The sequence below is a fragment of the Bison bison genome, unplaced genomic scaffold (genome assembly GCF_000754665.1).
Source record: "Bison bison bison isolate TAMUID 2011002044 unplaced genomic scaffold, Bison_UMD1.0 scf7180017862695, whole genome shotgun sequence".
Taxonomy (NCBI): Eukaryota; Metazoa; Chordata; class Mammalia; order Artiodactyla; family Bovidae; genus Bison; species Bison bison.
The window spans coordinates 41,672-62,321 of NW_011493267.1; the positions used below are offsets into that span (position 1 = coordinate 41,672).

Below are 20,650 nucleotides of genomic sequence, written 5' to 3' on the forward strand. Positions count from 1 at the left end.
AAAAAAAAAAAAAGAAAGTAAAACTTTTGGCAAAACAGCTGTATGGGTTATCTGTCTTGTCTGAAGCGTTTATTTTAAACACAATATACTATCTAATTTTTCTGGGATAGATGAGCTGATGTACCATATGTTTCAGGTGTACAATAGAGTGATTCACAATTTTTAAAGGTTATATTCTACTTAGAGTTATTATAACATACTGAATGTATTCCCCATGTTGTACAATAGACCTTGTAGCTTATTTTACACTCCCCTACTCCCATCTTGCCCCTCCCCTTCCCTCTCCCCACTGGTAACCCCTAGCTTGTTCTCTATATCTCTAAGTCTGCTTCCTTTTTGTTATATTCACTGTTATACTTTTTACATTCTACATATAAACAGTATCATATAGTATTTGTCTTTCTTATTCCACTCAGCACAATGCCCTCTAAGTCCATTCATATCCATGTTGCTGCAAATGTCAAATGTCATTCTTTTTTATGCCTGAGTAGTATTCCCGTGTCTTCTTTACCCAGTCATCTGTTGCTGGCTGGCTATCTAATGTTTTTATATTTCAATTCTTGACATCATTTCTCCTTTCACTTTTACCCCATTCGCTAGTCCTTCTCAGTCTCTTTTGTGTCATCCAATTTCTCTTCCCATAACTTAGAAGGGGTCTGGAAGCTTGAGAGGGGTCTGAGCGAGAGGAAAGAACAAGAGTCTTTAATAGAACTTCTCAGGACAGCAGAGGATGCCGTGAGAGACCTGCTTTGCTGGAAGTCCCTCATGGCTTGGCCCTCAGGGCAATGCTCCAGAGACACAGACATGAAAAAGACTCTTCTTACACACCCCAATGGCCTTTTGGGAGATACTCACTAGACATGTTGTTTTTAATACTCAAGAACTGGGATGAATGGCTTAAAAACATTCTCAGCTCCCCTAGTGGGTATTGCCATTGCTGCTACAGGTGAAATAATAATTGTAGTTCTGTGGGGAGGTGAGGTCACAGCATCACAAGGTTTTATTTCAGTGCCTGGCTGTCTCCCCCTCACATGTACTGACTATGGGGACTCTGGCACCAAGCCCACTCATCCTAGCAGCCAGAAGACTCTGGTGAGTATCTTCTTTTTTATTCTGAATATTTTCTCCTTTTATTCTGAGCCCTCTCCCACCCATAAGGGCAGGAGTGTATCAAGAATCTGGAGAGGTGCTCATTTCAGAAACAGGATTTTCCCAGGTAGAAAGCGGTCCAGTGTACAGAGTCCTTGGGATGCAGGAATAATTCCTGGAGTATGTGCTGAACTCATGGAGAGAGATGGATAGTTCCTGACTCTGTATATCAATTCCTGATGCCTTTTAATCCACCCTGAGGAGGATGAGTGCTGTTTTACTCTAGTATATTTTAAAATATATATTTTATATATTTATTTAGGCTGAGCTAGGTCTTAAGTTGTGGCATGTGGGATCTAGCTCCCTGACTAGGGATTGAACCTGGGCCCCCTGCATTAAGAGTACAGAGTCTTATCCACTGTACCACCAGGAAAGTCCCCATGTAACTTTTTAAAACAAGGTTCCCCAACCTCTGGGATCTAATGCCTGATGATCTGATGTGGAGCTGATGTAATAATAATAGAAAGAAAGTGCACAATAAATGTAATGCACTTGAATTATCCTAAAACCATCTCCACCCTCTACCTTCTCCGCCAGGTCTGTGGAAACCACTGTCTTCCACGAAACCCGTCCCTGGTGCCAAAAAGGTTGAAAACCACTGCCTTGGAACATAAGGTTCCTTTCTCACTCCTGTGAGGGACCACGGTGACTGGCCATTCACCTCGTGCATGCAGGCATCTTTGGTGAAAACTTATGTACAATAATGTCATATCATTTCCCTTAAAGATAACAATTGGTACAGAACAGACTGGTCAGACAACTAGGGAGATAATGGGACACACTTAAGGGAAGTTTAGTTTAAACATGCATCACCTTCCTTATAAATGTTACTAGCTACACTACCTGTGTCCTGCCTATTTCACAAGATGATAGTTTCCTGCATACCAGATGTATGTCTCACTTAGCCTCTGAGCAAATTGATTAGATAACTTGAAACCATTGTCCAAATACCCAGTCTTTTAAGATCAATGACTGTAGTTGTGTAACTCCAGATATGGAAAGAAATAACCAAGGGCCATCATTTCCTGGCTTGTAACAGACTAGCGAGACAGAAGGTCCAGAAACCTTTGGCTACTGTTACAGGGTCTAGACTACTGATGGCACATTGAGTAGCCCACCAACAAAATCCTTGGCGGACCTAGGAATGAGCATTCCCAGCTCCTAGCACTGGGGGACAAATTGGTCACAAATGCCTCCCAAACCTTGAAATTAAGACCGAAAGAGAAGGGACTGTAAAAATAAAGAATGTTGCCCACCAGCCAATTCTACAAGAACCACGTCAGTCACCGCGGTCACTGACCTACAGCTGCCCTGAGAGGATGAAGCGCACTCTATTCTGGGAAAACTGGCAGAACTGGCCTTCAGAGATGGAGATATTTCCAGGAGAAATGTTTTCATGAACCTGGGTCCTTGCATCTTCCTATACTTAGAAAAGCACTGAAACCATTCCCTGGGATGTCTGCTCCCGGTGACCAGCAGCAACCTTCCACTAAGAGGCATGCTTGACCAGGGATTTCACAGGGGATTTCACAGCCCCTTCCCGCAAATCACATGTAAACTGACCTCTGCCCAGAACAGTTTTCAAAACTCTCAGTTTGGCTGGTAAAGTTGTCTTATTGGTTAATTCTTCTTTAATGCTACAACAAAAAGATCTTTTTTCCCTCTTAAGCTGAGCACATCATCTGTTTCAAATGGATGCACTAATTTTATCTCCATGTGGATTTAAAAAAACATCCAAACAGAAACTCCCTGTGCTCTGATTATGGTGAAACCCTCTTTAATTAGGCCAAGACTGACAATCTAGGGCTGCCTGGGAGATGCTGGGCTTAGGGTGCCCTGCAGCCAACAGCCACTGGTAGGCGTGGTTTTTTTCTGCTTTGTTCTTTTTCTGCTTTGTTCTTCCAGAGGCTGGACACCCACACGCCCCATCCCTCCTCCTGCCCTTCTCTGCCCTCTTCTCCGCTAGTCCTCTCTTCCCAGGGCACATGTTCCCTGGCTCCCACTGACCCTCTCCCCTCCTATCCTCGCCCCTCCCCTCTCCCTCGCAGACCCTTTTGTTTTCTGGGCTGAGATTCGCAGGGGATTTCAAAGCACCTTACTGCCACGGTAGGGCATGTAGTCTCTTGGTTAATGGGCCCCATTTTCCAGGAGCACTAAGGACGAGGGAGCTTACTTCAGTCATATTTCCAGAGGAAGGGAGAGTCTCAGTTCAGTTCCTTGGTATCCTAGGTCGGTTTGAGACACATACCTCAGTCCTCGTGCCTTCAGGCTCCCTTCCTGGTTCCAAGGAGGCCGCCTCAGAGTTTTTCCCTCTGGGTTTTCTCAAGACCCACCTACATGTCTTGCCTGCATCAGAAAGATAAACTCAGTCTCGTGTAGAATTTTTTCCCTTTGCTCTTAGAGCAAGTGGAAGGCATCAGCAAAGACTCATTATTATCCAACTTAGCAGTCTTTCTTGTGGATTTTTGTGTAGAAAATTGGAAAACCAATGAGAGATCACACTTAACCCACCCCTCCACCCCCCAAAAAAGAAATTAGTCAAAGACTATTTCAGAAAAAACACTGTGGGTTTCAGAGCAAAATGATCTCGACAGTTTGAAGCTTCAGATGTGTTCTCCTGATACTTCTCTGTTAAATGTTTTTAGGGATTTCCCTGGTTGTCCAGTGGTTAGGACTCTGTGCTTTCAAAGAAGGGGGCACAGGTTCTAGCTCTGGTCAGGGAACTAAGATCGAACATGCCACAGGGTCTGGGGGAAAAACAGAATAACTTTTAATGTCAATCCTAAATTCATACCAAATCTACAATTTAAATTTATTCACTACACTTGTTTCCCTGCCTCCTGCATGTCATTTGAAATGCTTGTATATGAGTCTATTTCAATAATTATTACATTGTTCCTCACAGAGTTTCATTTAATCCTTTCATTATTAATCAATTATGCCCTATGTAATCAATAATAATTTAGTCTCTCTTTTACAGTGTTTTGTCTCATATCTGTTTCAAAGCCTAGAGTTTAGCCCATCATATTACAGTACAAAGATTTTGGTGGTTACTTTCACTTTATGCTTGTTCTTGGAATAAGGACAAATGCATCTCTGTTACATCATATTAAGCCATTCTTGCCCCTATAAACCCAACACTTCGTCTGGGATAATCATTCTTACAGGGTTTTATGGTAGTCGGTGCTTTATCATCTGATTTTCATTTTAAATATTTATTCATAGGCAACACTGGCCTATAAAAAAATAAACTTATAGACATAATTATAAAATTGCTACCATAACAATTATTAATGAAGATAAAAAGTTAAGAATGGCAAAGGACATCAGTAAAAAAAAAAAAAAAAGTACAGGTTTTGAGGACACAAAGAGTAAAACTGACACCCTTTCTTCATGTAGGATTGTGGTGAAGAGGCTTGTCTGCGGCTAGAAAACACAGGTTCCATTTCTCACACGGTCACCTAGGGGGCTGCGAGTTTGCATGGTTCTTACAATCTGTACTTAGGTGCTCCTCCTCTGAAAAACAATAACATCTCAGAGTCGAAGAGTCGATGTTGTTACATACAAAACAATACCACTTATGCAACCAGTTGGAAACTATGAATGAGTATTGCTGAATGAAGAACTGTTGTTTAATCGCTAAGTCCTGTAGGCCGAGAGACTCCTTTTCCATGGGATTTCCCAGGCAAGAATACTGGGGTGGGTTGCCATTTCCTATTCCAGGGGATCTTCCTGACTCAGGGATCGAAGCTGGGTCTCCTGCTTGGCAGGCGAATTTTTTACTACTGAGCCACCTGGGAAGCCCGAGTGAAGAACAGCAGATTTCAATTGCCACGTCACCAAGTAACACAAAGCTCACATACTCCTGCAATGTCAGCTTACTCTGAACATGAACCCTGGGGTCTGGGAGGTGGCAGAGTGGCCTCCAGGGATCTTACAGTAGGGGTCATCTCCTTATCACAGACTGTAGTTGGAATCTTAGGGAATTTCTTGTTTCTTTATCAGAATGTCACCATTCACCTCAGGGGACACAAGTTAAAACCCCTTGATTTCACTCTCAGGCACCTGATCTTCGCCAACATCTTGGCCCTCCTTTCTAAAGGACTTCCCCAGATGGTGGCAGCCTTTGGGTTGAGACATTTCCTCGGTGACTCTGGATGCAAACTCATTTTCTACGTTCACAGGGTGGCTGCGGGGGTGTCTTTCAGCACCACATGTCTCTTAAGTGTCTTACAGGCCATCATGATCAGCCCCAGGAACTCCACATGGACAAGTCTTAAAGGAAAAGCTCCCAAGTACACCGGCTTCACTCTTTACTTGTGCTGGATTTTGCACTTGCTTGTAAATACATTTGTGTTCACATATGTGTCTGGGAAATGGAGCAGCATGAACACCACAAAGCAAAAAGATGTGGGATACTGCTCTATTACTCATCTTGATACAATAACATCCACACTACTGGCAGCTTTCTTAAGCCCTCCTAGCACTCTGTCTTTTGGACTCATGACCCTGGCCAGCGGATACATGGTTTTCACCCTGTACAGACATCACCAGCAAGTCCGCCACATTCCTAGGAACAACCGTTCAGCCAGATCCCTACCTGAGATCAGAGCTGCCCAAAGAATCCTTGCCCTGGTGAGCACCTTTCTATCTTTCTACATGCTCTGCACCATTTTTGTGACTTTTATGTTGGTTTTCAATCATCCCAGTTGGTGGCTGATTAACATCTCCTCACTAACACGTTCATGTTTCCCCACTATCAGTCCCTTTCTTCTCATGAGTCCAGACACCTGTGTATCCAGGCTCTGCTCTGCCTGCTGCAGAAGGAATAACCCAGTCCCTAAGCGGGTCAGAAAGCTCTAAATTTTCCACTTGTATTCACAGTGTAAAATCCTTTATTCATTCAGTTTTCACTGTGTCCAGCCCCACAATGAGCTGTCATATCACAGAGTGGTGAGCAGCAGACTGTCTTCAGAAGTTAAAATCTATTGGTTGGTACAACCACTATGGAAACTGGTATGGAGGTTCCTTAAAAAAAACTAAAAATAGAACTGCCATATGATCTAGCAAGTCCACTCCTGGGCATGTGTCTGGAGAAAACTATAATCTGAAAAGATACACGTGTCCCCATGTTCACAGCGGCACTATTTATAACAGCCAGGACACAGGGCAACCTAAATATCCAACAGAGGAATGGATAAAGAAGATGTGGTACAATGGAATACTACTCAGTCATGAAAAAGAACAAAATAATGCCATTACAGCAATATGGAGGGACCTAGAGATTATCATACAAAGTAAACTCAGAGAAAGACAAATATCATATATCAATTATATGTGGATTCTTTAAAAAATTATACAAATGAACTTATTTACAGAAGAGAAACAGACTCAACAGATGTCAAAAAAAAAAAACTTATGGTTACCAAAGGGGAAATGTGGCAGAGAGGATAGATTAAGTTTGGGATTAACATATACACACTACTATATATGAAATAGATAATCAACAAGGATCTACTGTATAGCACAGGGAACTCAATGTTCTGTAATAAACTCTATGGGAAAAGAATCTGAAAAAGAATGGACATATGCATAACTGAGTTACTTTGCTGTACACCTGAAACTAACACATTGTAAATCAACTATACTCCAATATAAAAAATTAAGCAAAAAAAAAAAGTATAAGTAACATACACAAAAAATAAAATATATTGAAGACACTGAACCAGTTATTTACTAAGTAAAATGTCATGAGTTTCATTTTCATGAGCTGTTTCAATGTAAGACTTCAGAGACAAGGATCTGTTGTAAAAAGTGTGGCCTGTGATTATTTGAAGATAATATAAAGTTTCTCTGAGTATGTGTACTTCAATCTAATAAAAATTTCCCTACAATTCAGGAGGCAGTGAAAAGTGAGAAGAGTTTATGGAAAGAAAGAGCCTTCGGTTTTGATTTACATACCTAGGATGGATCTGGATGGGGGAATAACGTGTCAGACGCTGCACTGAAGGGCAGGTTTTTCCCTGGGTCAGGAAGATCTCCTGGAGAAGGAAATGGTAACCCACTCCAGTATTTTTGCCTGGGAAATCCAATGGACAGAGGAGCCTGGAGGGCCACAATTCACTGGGTTGCAAAGAGTTGGACATGACTGAGCACACATACACGGTATTTTACTGTTGACCACATTGGGTTTCTTTTGTGTGCCAATGGACACTTGGTTGTGTCCACCTCTTGGCTACAGTAAATAATGTTGCTGTGAACATGCTTGTACAAATTTCTTTCTGAGTCTTCTTTTAGTTCTTTGGGGTATATACCCAGTAGCAGAATTTTTGGATCATATGTTAATTCTGTGTTGAATTTTTTGAGGAACTGCCATGAGATTTCCATATTAGTTGTACCATTTCACATTCCAACCAGCAGTGATTAAGGTTTAGTTTTACTACATCCTTGCTAACACTTGTTATTAATATTTTATGGTTTTTGTTTTTTAGATAATAGTCATCTGAATGGATATGAGGTGGCATCTCATTGTAGAATATTTTTAAGATGGAAATTAACAAGCAAAAATACTAACTGGAGAGACTTCCCTGGTGGTCCAGTGGTAAGACTCTGTGCTCCCAATGCAGGGGCCCAGGCTCAACCTCTGCTCAGGGAACTAGATCCCACATGCCACAACTAAAAATCCCACAACAAAGACTGAAGACACTGTGTGCCACAATTAAGATGTGGTGTGGCCAAATAAATATTAAAAAGAATAAAAATATCAATTGGATGTTGGGATATTTAGAGGCTGAAATATTTTGTTAAATGCTATCTCAGTAAGTTTGAGGGAAGACAGGAGTCAGTTTGAACTTCCACGTCCTCTATCAGGGTTCCCTGGTAGCTCAGTGGTAAAGAATGCACCCACCAATGCAGGAGTTGAGGGTTCAATCCCTGGATCAGGAAGATCCCCCAGAGAAGGAAATGGCAACCCACTCCAGTATTCTTGCCTGGGAAATCCCATGGACAGAGGAGCCTGGTGGGCTATAATCCACTGGGTTACAAAAGAGCCAGACACTGCTTAGTTACTAAACAGTGATCACTGAGCTCCTACTTTGTGCCAGGCAGTATTCCAAATGCTTAATAGCTACCATTTCACATGAACCTCGAAATAACCTGGCATCATTCCTCCTGTCCTCCACTGAGGAAATATATCTATGGTGGAATCTTTACTATTTCTAGAAAAGCAGAGGAGCAGGGTGGGGGCTCAGATGGTGAAGAGATCTGTCTGCAAAGCATGAGACTGGGGTTCATCCCTGGATTGGGAAGATCCCCTGAAGAAGGGAATCCCAACCCTTTCCAGTATTCTTGCTTGTAGAAACCCACGGACAGAGGAACCTGGTGAGCTACAGTCCATGAGGCCGCAAAGAGTCAGACATGAGCAACTAACATACACAAACGGGGTGGGGTGTATGGCCTTTTCGTTTATATGGATTTTTCTTTAGGCAAAGATCCAAGGGAACAAAGCAGAAGAATAAAAAAGTGGGAGAAATGGACAATTTCTCAATCATACACAAAGATTAGAATATACCCTTATTTGTGATCACTAGATTTGAGGAGACAAAAAATTTACAGGAGTTTCAACAATAAACAATATATTCAAGCTTGTGTAACATATATATGTATATATAATGTGTATGTGTGTGTACATGAATTCATATATATGAATTCCCTGGAGGTTCAGTGGTTGAGACTCCTTACCTCTTCTGCAGACAGCACAGGTTCAATCCATGGTTGGGAAACTAAGATCCCAGATGCTACACAGTGAGGCCAAAAGCAATTGAAAAAAAAAAAAGATGGTACCTGGCTTATTTTGAAGTGGCAAAGCATGTAAGCAGTCCCCAGAACTTGGAAACAGCAAGGACACAAATTTCTCCCAGTTCTGTTAAGATACTCACTTTAGACTTCTGACCTGAACTGGAAGACAATTTGTTTTAATCCACTTAGTTTGTGGTAATTTCTTACAGCCTGATGAAATACAATGTGTATTTTAAGACAAGAAAAAATTTAAACATTAAATATTGTTTGGGCCTCCTCCCTCCCTCCCGAATGTACAGTGTGCACCTGTGTTACACATGATCCACAGTTTCTCAGGGATGGCCATGTCTGCCCAACCAACAGAAAAGGCCTAATATTCTCCCTTTCTTTTGGAACTAGCAATTTAACTTCTTAAAAGAATGGTGTCTTTTCCAAATTCTATACGAGGTCCTGGTGACCTGCTATTCACTTTGAATGTACTTACCTGGACCATGTATCCTTGGTGAACTTCATGTAAAATATCAGTAGGTCTGGGCTTCCCTGGTGGTCCAGAGGTTAAGAATCCACCTGCCAATGCAAAGGACACGAGTTCAATTCCTGGTCTGGGAAGGTCCCACATACCACAGGGTAAACTAAGCCACAACTACTGGAGCCCACGTGCCCTAGAGCCTGTGTTCCACAGCAAGAGAAGCCACCACAATGAGAAGCCTGCAACTAGAGAAAAGCCTTTGTGCAGCAATGAAAATCCAGAGCAGTCAAAAATAAAATGTTAAAACAATTTTTTAAAATATGTCATTTTGACGTACAATCCTTTGTCTCAAAAATGTTTGTGACTGTACCTTGAACAGTTGGAACAGTTGTCAGAGCTTTTTGAGAATCTACTTCCTGGATTATAATCTGCAGTTTGGCTCGAATAAATTCCCTTTTCTTCTTGATAACTGAATTTTTGTTGGCAAGATGAACTAGGCAACTACTGAAATGATTACAGATACACAAGTCCAAAGAATCTACAAAAGTCTCTAGAATAAGTGAGATTAGTAAATTCTGAGGATACAAGATCAACATTCAAAAATCTACTGTATTTCTGCTGCTGCTAAGTCGCTTCAGTCGTGTCTGACTCTGTGCGACCCCATGGACTGCAGCCTACCAGGTTCCTCCGTTCATGGGACTTTCCAGGCAAAGAGTACTGGAGTGGGTTGCCATTGCCTTCTCCTGTAACTGCACAGTGTGTTTCTATATTTATATACATTCTGTATTTCTATATAGTAGCAATTAACACATGGAGACAAATTAAAAATAACATGTCCAATTATTCAAAAAGTATAGAAATGTGCTAAACAAAGTGTTGACAGGATTTTGATGCTGATATTTATAAAATACTGGTGAAAGAAACCAAAGAACAGACAAATAAAGACATACAACAGCCATTTATTGGAAGGCATAACACAGAAACGCTGTCAAATGATTGCAAACTGATAAGACATTTTCTATCAAGGTATTTTGTAGAAACAAAAAGGATTTTTCTAAAACTTACATGGAAAGAACTAGAATAGCAAAAACATCTGAAGAAGAATAAATTGTTTGGAGTCACTCTCATTCGAGACTTCTAACATGGTAAAAAGTAATCAAGACTGTGATGTCTGTGGAGTAAGACATACAGGTCAAAGAAACAAAACAGAAAACCCAGAAACAGCCCCCAAACAAGTACTTCCAACTGAGTCTGACAAGGTACCAAGGAAACCAGATGGACAAAGAATTTGAAAAATTATACCCTAGCAACTGATTTCCCATACTAGGGGAAAAAATATGAAAGAAGCTCCACCAAAACTTCACACTTGTACAAATATTAGTTTAAAATTGGTCATAGCTTTAAACATGAAATGTAAAACCGTCATAATTTACATTGTAAGAAAAAAAACATAGGATAATATCCTCAGGACCTATCTAAGTTTGAACATATTTTTTTCTGCAGTCTGAAATACTTCAGATTAAATTTGAGACTTAGTCATTCCTCACGTGAATGCTCTGAGGCAGACTGTTATGAAAAGTCATGAAGAAATTTAAAATATTCATTATGTTTGTAAGGTTTCTTTCCATTAATGAATTATTTGGTGAATTCTGATGGGATACTGTTGCTGAAAGGCCTTTCCATACTCAGTAAGTCTGTCTGGTTTCTCCCTAGTTTAAATACTCTCAGGACATCAAAGGCATGAATGCTTAATAAGAAACCTTCCCATATTCATTCCATTTGTAAGGCTGCTCTCCAATAGGAATGTCATGATGTTCTTTAGTTTTGATTTTTATACACACATTACATTTTTGTGGCTTCATCAAAGGTGTATGATTCTGGATGTCTAGTGAGCTATGAACTGTCCTATATGTTATATTGATATAATTTCTCTTTAGTATGGACTCTCTGGTGTCAATTTATGCTAGAACTTACAATAAGCACTTTGTGACACTCATCACATTGGTCAGGTTACTCCCTAGCATGAATTCTCCGATGACTCACGAGGCTTGAGTTTTGAGTGAAGACCTTGCCACATTCGTCACATTTGTAAGGTTTCTCTCCAGTGTGGATTTTCTTATGTCTATTGAAGTTTGAACAGTGAATAAAGGATTTGCCACACTGATCACATTTGTAGGGTTTCTCTCCGGTATGAATTCTGCGATGACTAGGAAGGCTTGAACTCTGACTGAAGACCTTGCCACATTCATTACATTTGTAAGGTTTCTCTCTAGTGTGGGTTACCTGATGATAAGTCAGACTCGAATACACACCAAATGCTTTGCCACACTCGTTACACTGGTAGGGTTTCTCCCCAGTGTGAATTCTCCGGTGACTTACGAGGCTGGAGTTCTGAGTGAAGACCTTGCCACACTCATCACACTTGTAAGGCTTCTCTCCGGTGTGCATGACCTGATGTCTGGTGAGATGCGAGCTCTGGTTAAAGGCTTTGCCACACTGATCACATTTGTATGGTTTCTCTCCAGTATGGATTCTGCGATGATTGGTAAGGCTTGAACTCTGACTGAAGACTTTGTCGCATTCATTACATTTGTAAGGTTTCTCTCTAGTGTGGACGACCTGGTGATAAATAAGACTTGAAAGTACACTGAAGGCTTTGTCACACTCGTTGCACTGGTAAGGTCTCTCTCCAGTATGGATTCTGCGGTGGCGTACAAGGTGTGAACTGTAACTGAAGCCCTTACCACACTCTTCACACTTGTGATGCTTCCCTCTCGTGTGGATTCTTTGATGTCGAGTGAGATGTGAGTTCTGATGAAAGGCTTTGCCACACAGGTTACACATGTGAGGCCTCACCCCTCCATGGGTCACCTGACGGCTGGGGCGCTGGGAGCCGTCATGAACTGCTTTGTTATCGTGGCTGCGTCTGTAAGGGTCTTCCCGAACATGTGCTTTCTGGTCTTGTATGAGTAGTGGAGAATGCCAGAAACTGATGCCGTATCCATCAGAAACATTGATTTGGACAGGAGGAACAATTCTTGGAAGTACTGAAAAGGAGGCTCCTGTGTTGTCAGCCTTCTCAACCTGATGACACACGTAAAACTGCCCTTCAGCTGGGAAGACAGGCAGTCCAGTCAGATATGACGGAAAGCTTAGCGCCAGCCTGCTTTCAATTGGCTCGTTTCCTTCGTCTCTTGGACAAGTGAGATTTTTTGGACGGGTGGCAGGCACTCCCTTCTGATCACTTTTGTCACTTTCCCGTGGGTACACGTTTTTCTGGATTTTCTGACAGCCTTGGTCCTTGGTGTCATGGCTTTTGTGTCTTTCCGACAACATTGTCTGCAGGATCCCTCCTGTGTGACTGCTCTGTTTTGGTGCTGATCCCTTCAACACACGTTTAGGAGAGGTATCTGCAAGACAAACAGAATCGCATGTCTCCTGTTAATTATAGCTGGGAAAGAAATATTTCACATGGAAGAACATGGTATTTTACCGAAAGGACTACGTGCTTTGGACAGATAAGAAATGGTGCAACCCTGATCTTTCCTTTTTGGGAACACACCAATAAGAAATGGTGCAACCATGATCTTTCCTTTTTGGGAACACACCAGGAATATTGGCAGGAGGTGCACACAAATATTGTTTGATTCTACTTTTATGAGTCAAATAGTCAAAGTTACAGAGTCAGAAACTCTTTCCAGTTACAAAGTCCCTGGTAAGATGCCAGGGACGAGGTGTGGGGAGGGGGAATGGGGACTTAATATCTAATGTGGACAGAGTTTCACTTTAGGAAAGTGAAAAATTTGGGAGATGGATGATGGTGAGAGTTACACAATGATGTGAATATACTTAGTGCCACTGAACTGCATAGTTGTGTGCATGCATGCTAAGTCACTTCAGTCGTGTCTGACTCTGTGACCCTGTGGACTATAACCCACCAGGCTCCTCTGTCTATGGGATTTTTCAGGCAAGAATACTCTGTGTGTTGCCATGCCCTCCTCCAGGGGATCTTCCCAACCCAGGGATCAAAGCTCTGTTACTTCTTCTGCATTGGCAGCCTGGTTCTTGACCACTAGTGCCACCTGGGAAGCTTGAACTGCACAGTTAAACATGGTTAAGATAGTATGGTTCATGTTCTGTGACTTCTACCATAATTGAAAAAAGTGAAAGAAAAAAAAAGGGTGATTACATGTAATTCAAATTAATTTTAGGGAAGCCTACTTTAAATAATCAATGGCTGAAAACCTCAGCATGCAAACTTACGTTAGTCCTGACAGGGGTATTTTGGCATCATGACCTAAACCCACATATTACTTCACAGAAAACATGGCTGCTTCATGCTTGAAAGTTCAATATTACACGGTAACAATCTTACTGCTCTCCAGGCAAGAATACTGGAGTGGGTAACCATTGCCTTCTCCAGGGGATCTTCCCCACTCAGGGATTGAACTCAGGTCTCCTGCATTGCAAGAAGATTCTTTACTATCTGAACCACCAGGGAAGCCCATATTATATATGTTTACTATATACTTAATGTATAGTAATAATGCTAAAGCATAGTACTCTAATGGTAAATAAGCCACAACAAATTTAATTAGTGAGTAATATAAGTAAATGGCACTTTAGAATTGGAAAACCGTATCTGCCCTGTGGAAATGAGGAAGAATTTAATAAAATGTTATAAAAATAAAATAATTCTCTGAATGCCACTTCTAAAACCATACTCACTTAGAATGGCCATTCTGCCACATGAACAAATGGTGTGAGTCGGTTATACTGTGAAATACATCCTGAAAAATCATTATCTATAGGTTATAGTGAAGATCAGTAAACAGTGATAAACCATAACGGAAAAGAACATGAAAAAGAATGTATATAGCTGTATAACTGAATCACTCTGCTGAGCCGCAGAAATTAACACAACATTATAAATCAAATACACGTAAATTAATAGAGAGAATAAAAAAAAAAAAGAACACTGGACGGTAGGGAGCAAAGGGCATGTGGGCAGTGTCTGTACGTGCCAATTTGTGGGAAGATAAACGTACTTGGGCACATAAAACATTGACCTGGGAAGAAAAGAGAAACTGACTTAGCAAGTAGCATGATACTGTCCTTTCTTAACTGTATGACATGGGGCCAAAAGGAAGAGACTTAAAAGATAGGGAGTGTGATGAAAAGGGAAGAAACCAGGCCAAGAAACACAGACTAGAATAACTGCTGTCAGGGACTGGGGGTGACAGAAATGAGGAGGGGTTGATAAAAGGGCTCACAATTTCCATCATAAGATGAACAAGCTCTGAGGATTTCACATATAACATGACAATGACAGTGAATAACATTAATACTATAAAACTGAAATGTGCTGAGAGAGTAGAACTTAAGTGTTCTCACCAAAACAAAAAATAAAAGTAACATGTGAGGTAATTTGTGTGTTAAGTAACTTCATGGAAACCTATTCACAATGTGCATGTATATCAAGTCACTGTGTTGTACAGTTTAAATATACTATAACTTTATTTGACTATATCTCAATAAAGCTAAAAAACCATTACATGGGACTTCCCTGGTGGTTCAGTGGTTGATTTTCAACTCCCAATCCCGGGGGCCTGGGTTCGATTCCTGGTTGGAGAACTAAGTTCCTGCATGCCACACAACACAGCTTGCCCCCGCCACAATCCAAAAATTCATCCACTGGCTGCCTGATTTTTAATGCATAGGGCACAGTATATAATATGCAGATACCTAGCTGTCTTCCAAGAATTTCTGAATCAAAAGCTCAGGGGTAGAAAAGAGGGAACTGGATATTTTTTATTTGTTATAAGGTTTGGTGCATATTTGAGCTCTGGAATCACCCTCGACCATGAAATGGGAAGGTCATATGAAGAAAGGACAAGTTCAAAGTCCTGCTGCATTAGGAAGCTTTTCATGTCTGAGTCATCAGGGCTCTGAGCTCAGTCAGGCAATGCAGGCGCCCCCAAGAGTTACAGGAGGGAAAATGCAGAGCTACCCATGGGCAGATTCCAACTTCTGGAGGGAAGTGATCCTCACCCACAGAGAGCAGGTTTCTGAGGGTCTCCACCATCACTTCTCTGTACAAGGCCCTCTGAGCAAGGTCCAGGCATTCCCACTCCTCGGGAGTGAATTCAATGGCCACATCTTTGAATGTCAACCGTCCCTGAAACGAAAACACATTTCACCAAGGGGCCCACCAGGAAAGTCTTATTTTCACACAAAATGAGAAAAGGAGAGAGGTGTAAGGATTGATTTTGACTAAAGTGAGTGTGGTTACAGATTCACTGAAGGTACTTTTGAGCAAGTTATGTGTCTCTGATTTTCGTTTATTATACTTTTCCACGAGAGGTTATAACAGCCTCTAAATCAGTATATTTCCCATTTTTATGGACAATACAAGAAACACACACAATCAACACAGGATTATCTGTATAGAAATGTGAGACAGTATGTTCCACACACCAAGTAATACTCATTGTTAAGAGGAACTAGAGCAGCAATGAAATCTTTAGAGATGACAGTGTCTATAGTGACTTTAAAGAAACTGTGATGACAGCAACAGGGATCTCATCAAGTGTTTCAACACTTTTCAGGTGCTATGCATTCCTCTAAATGCTTTGCATGTACTAATCGTATAACAACATATTAGCAAATTTTAAAACATCTGAAAAGAATCTAAAAACAATGGATATTTGTGTATGTATAACTGACTCAATTTTCTGCACACCCAAAACTAACACAATATTGTATATCAACTATCCTCCAATAAAATTAAAATATCAAAATAAATAGATAAGTAAATAAATAAATGAAAAACAAAACAGAAACAGACTCATAGACATAGAAAACAAGCTTACGGTTACCAAAGGGAAAATGCGGCATGAGCAGGGGGCGGAACTGGGTGTGTATACACACTGCTGCTGCTGCTGCTAAGTCGCTTCAGTCGTGTCCAACTCTGTGCGACCCCATAGATGGCAGCCCACCAGGCTCCCCCATCCCCGGGATTCTCCAGGTAAGAATAATGGAGTGGGTTGCCATTTCCTTCTCCAATGCATGAAAGTGAAAAGTGAAAGTGAAGTCGCTCAGTCATGGTAGCAGCCTGGTAGGCTGCAGCCTACCAGGCTCCTCCGTCCATGGGATTTTCCAGGCAAGAGTACTGGAGTGGGGTGCCATTGCCTTCTCCGATACACACTACTATGTATACGATAGATAAACAACAAGGACCTACTGCATAGCACAAGCAACTCTGCTGAATACTCTGAAATAAGCTAAATGGGAAAAGAATAGACACATGTGTATGTGTAACTGAATCACTTTGCTGTATACCTGAAGCTAACACAACACTGCTATTAAACTATACTCTAATATAAAATAATTAAAAACAAATTTTTTAAAATAAAAAAATCAAGTCCCATACATCTGAAGGCAGCGACAGTTGTGTCACAGACATTCTAAGAAATCTGCCTCAGGTCAAACAGCTAAAGATGGTAGAGCAAGCATATAAACCCAGGTGTTTAGGTTCTAGAATTAAATGTAAAAACCTTAAGTCATATAAAATCACCAAAGGTACACTGACAGAGGGTTTCTTGAGCAAACTTGAAACAAGTTCAAGGCTAACAACCTAGAATCACATAAAATGTCATCACGCACACATGCAGAAATACATTAATTACTCTTATTTAACTCATGAATGCCACTGTGTGGAAAAATTTTAAGACAATGAAAAATATATAAAATATAATTTCACAACTCAATACCATGTAACTTATATAGACATAATGATATGTATTTTATAAAAACCACAGGCTTGCACACCTGTGCATTCATGCACACATGTATATGCACTTAAATTTACTGAAATAAAAGGAATTGTCTCTCTATGACCACAATGGAGCCTTTTCAAGTTTCTTCATCACTGAGTCACGAGGATCTAAGTGGAGACAACAGGCCCTGAGGGAAGGCCCCGCGTGAGTGTGCGTGTACAGGAGTCAGACAGGATACTCCAGAGTCAAACAAGATTCGCGAGTCCGGAGAAGGGCATTTCAGGAAGGACAGGTGGTAAATCAACTGAGAATATGACTTTACCTTTACCTGAGAAAGAGCCATTACCTGTTCTTTCCTCTTCCTCCTCGTCTGGGTTTTTTCCTCAGGCATCGTGAGACTTTGGAAGTCAGTCTTGAAAGTGGAAAACATGTTATTTAATGCTTAGAGCCAACATACCCCCTTCCTGAGCCCCAACCACATACACAGGGAAGCCCTCACCATGTGAAACAGACAGTCCGCTGTGCCCACTGTCTCAGGAGGGACGCAGGATGGTCAACTCCCGCACAGAGACCAACACAGGACTTTCCCACATTTTCCCTCGGATCACACTGCCCTCCTGGTGAGGCCTCATGTACACAGCAGCAGGGAGCACCTCCGCTGACCCCACGATGCCGTTCAGGTCACACAGTCCCACTCAGAGCAGAGCACCCTCCCCTCCCCCAGGGCCTGAGCTCAGTCTCAGAAGTGGAGGCTAAGAGCCCTGGTCCTCAATGCAGGATCCAGATTGGAATCATCTGCGGCTCTGTGCACATTCCTGGCTTCCCAGGTGGCACGAGTGGTAAAGAACCCGCCTGCCAATGCAGGAGACTTAAGAGATGTGGGTTTGACCCTGGGTCAGGAAGATCTCCTGGAGAAGGAAATGGCAACCCACTCCAGTATTCTTGCCTGGAAAATCCCATGGACAGAGGAGCCTGGTGGGTTACACTCCATGGGGTCTCAAAGAATCAGACATGACTGAGGTGACTTGGCATGCACACATGCAAACATTCCTGTGGCTAGGCCCCACACAACTGTCTGAGGAGAGTCTCTGATGGGAAAAGGAGCACAAACCTGTCTATGCAAAATGCTTCATGGACCTAACATGAAGGCTGGGTTGCACACCACTCCGAGGCACACCCCGCACGGCCCCACGTTCTGTCTCTCTCTGACCCATGGTGAACTGCTGTCACCAGGAACCAGCCACAGAAGGGGAAGGAGCAGAAGAAAACACACCAAGCAGGCCTTAAAGAACAGAGGTGGGGGTGAGGGCGGGGCTGGCATGGGTGCAGGGAGCTCAGAGATGGCTGCACTCAGAAGGTGACGTCAGAACAAAGACCTGGGGGAGGAAGCCATCTACATCTGCTGGGCCAGAGAGTTCTAGGCAGAGGGACATTCCCTTAAGGGCCCTGAGCCGGTAGCAAACTTGGGGCTCGAAGGGGAAAGAGAGCTGTGCCTCTGGAGCAGGGGAAGGGGACGGGGAGACAGGAGTGGCGGCCAGAGAGGCACAGGGTGGGGAACCCAAAGAGGAAGGACCAAACATTCTTCTCCCATCACTTAAGAAAATTTTGAAAACTATGTGTTCCTTCTTTCACTTTTAGTAAACATCTAATCTTTGCTTTACCTTATACAGTAAAACATTTACAAATTATGGAGTATGTATGTCAAAGCATGCTGAGATATTCACCTAAGCCCTGGAAAGTACAGGGTTGCCCTTAAGCAACCTTAAGGAGGGCAGCAGGGGGAACAGGACCGGAGGTGGTCAGGACCAGTTCTGGACAAGTTAAGGCAGAGATGCCTGTGGGTCGTCCCAGCAGAGATACTGAGGAGACAGCCGAATGCAGAACTGACAGTTTAGGGCAGAAGTCTGAATGGAAAGGATAAACTGGGACACAAGTAGGTGGGGTTGAAAGCCATTTGATGAAATGATGAGGAAAGGCAGCGGGTGTAGACAGAGAAGAGATTCACGGACTAAGCCTTGGGATGCTCCCATATTCAAAGACCAGGAAGTTCAGGAATTCATCAGACGAAACTAAGAAGTGAACAGGGAGGGGAGAAGAAAATAAAACAAATAGGCAGATAGGCTTGTAGAGGTTAGTCAGACATCCTCAAAACCAAGGTTTCAAGGAAAACGGAGTGATGACCGGTGGCACCTGTGGCTGACGGGAAAAGCAAATGTGCCCAGGAAGTTAAATACTGGCCTTAGAAACAAGGTGCTGCTGGGAAGGTAAACTGGTGAAGCCACTATGGAAAACAGTAGGGAGGTTCCTCAAAACACCAAAAACAGAGCTACCAAATGACCCAGAAATCCCACCCTTGAGCATATATTCAGATAAATCTACAAGACATGGAAGCAGCCTAAATGTTCATTAACAGAGAAATGAATAAAGAAGATGGAATACTTAGGAATATTACTCAGGCATAAAAAAGAATGAAACAATACCATTTGCCATAACATGGATAGACCTAGAGATGATCATACTAAGTGAAATAAGCCACAAAGAGAAAGCCCAGGCAACTATATTCAACATCCTATGTTAAACCATAATGGAAAAGAATATGAAAAGAATGTATATACGTGAAAGTGAAAGTGTTCACTGCTCAGCTGCGTCCAACTCTTTGCAACCCCATGGACTGTAGCCTGCCAGGCTCCTCTGTCCAAGGAATTCTCGAGGCAAGAATATGGAGTGGATAGCCATTCCCTTCTCCAGCAGATCTTCCTAACCCAGGGATCAAACTTCTGGGAAGCCTGTGCCTCAGATGGTTAACAATCTGCCTGTGATGCAGAAGATGCCACAGGTTCGATCCTTGGGTGGGGAAGATCCCCTGGAGGATGGCATGCAATCCACTCCAGTATCCTGAGTGGGTTGGATCACTTTGCTGTACAGCAGAAATTAACACAACATTGTAACTATACTTCAATAAAATAATTTTTTAAGCAAAGAGGCCTGTGACTCTAAAAAAATAAAGTGTCAGTGCGGGTAGGGACCATGTGACCAGTAGACAGTAATCCCCACTCCCCTGGCAGCAAGGAAGGTAGGCTGTGTCTTTCCAACGAGAGTCCCACCTAGTGATGATCACACTAAGGGAAGTAAGCCAGACACAGAAAGACAAACAGTGCATGATACGACTTATATGTGGTATCTTAAAGAAAGAAAGACACAGATGAGCTTATTTACAAAACAGAAATAGACCCACACAGAAAACAAACTTATGGCTACCAAAGGGGAAAGGAGGGGGTAGGAATAAATTAGGAGTTTGGGATTAAAATATTCATTACTATAAATAAAATATAACCAACAAGGACCCACTGTATAACACAGGAAACTCCATTCAATATTTTGTAATAACTTATAAGGGAAAAGAATCTAAAAAAGAATATATATATATATCTGAATCACTGTGCCGTACACTTGAAAT

General features: G+C 42.0%; 1 protein-coding gene across 7 annotated transcripts in view; it reads right to left on the reverse strand.

Annotated features, from left to right (window-relative positions):
- Nucleotides 1-1,580: 1,580 nt before the first annotated feature.
- LOC104983462 (zinc finger protein 347-like) overlaps nucleotides 1,581-20,650 on the reverse strand; it is a 23,355-nt gene continuing 4,285 nt past the window's right edge. Inside the window, exons 2-7 of one of the 7 annotated variants that reach the window (XR_824649.1) lie at nucleotides 17,540-17,605; nucleotides 15,467-15,593; nucleotides 11,390-12,825; nucleotides 9,431-9,513; nucleotides 4,532-4,665; nucleotides 1,581-3,495 (exon numbers count right to left, since the gene is read on the reverse strand). Coding sequence is in view for 2 of the 7 variants with exons in the window: in XM_010832900.1 (XP_010831202.1) it covers nucleotides 11,426-12,825; nucleotides 15,467-15,593; nucleotides 17,540-17,584 (1,572 nt within the window). In the remaining 5 variants the exon portion in view is untranslated. The other 6 variants (XR_824650.1, XR_824651.1, XR_824647.1 and 3 more) reach the window with 6 other exon arrangements.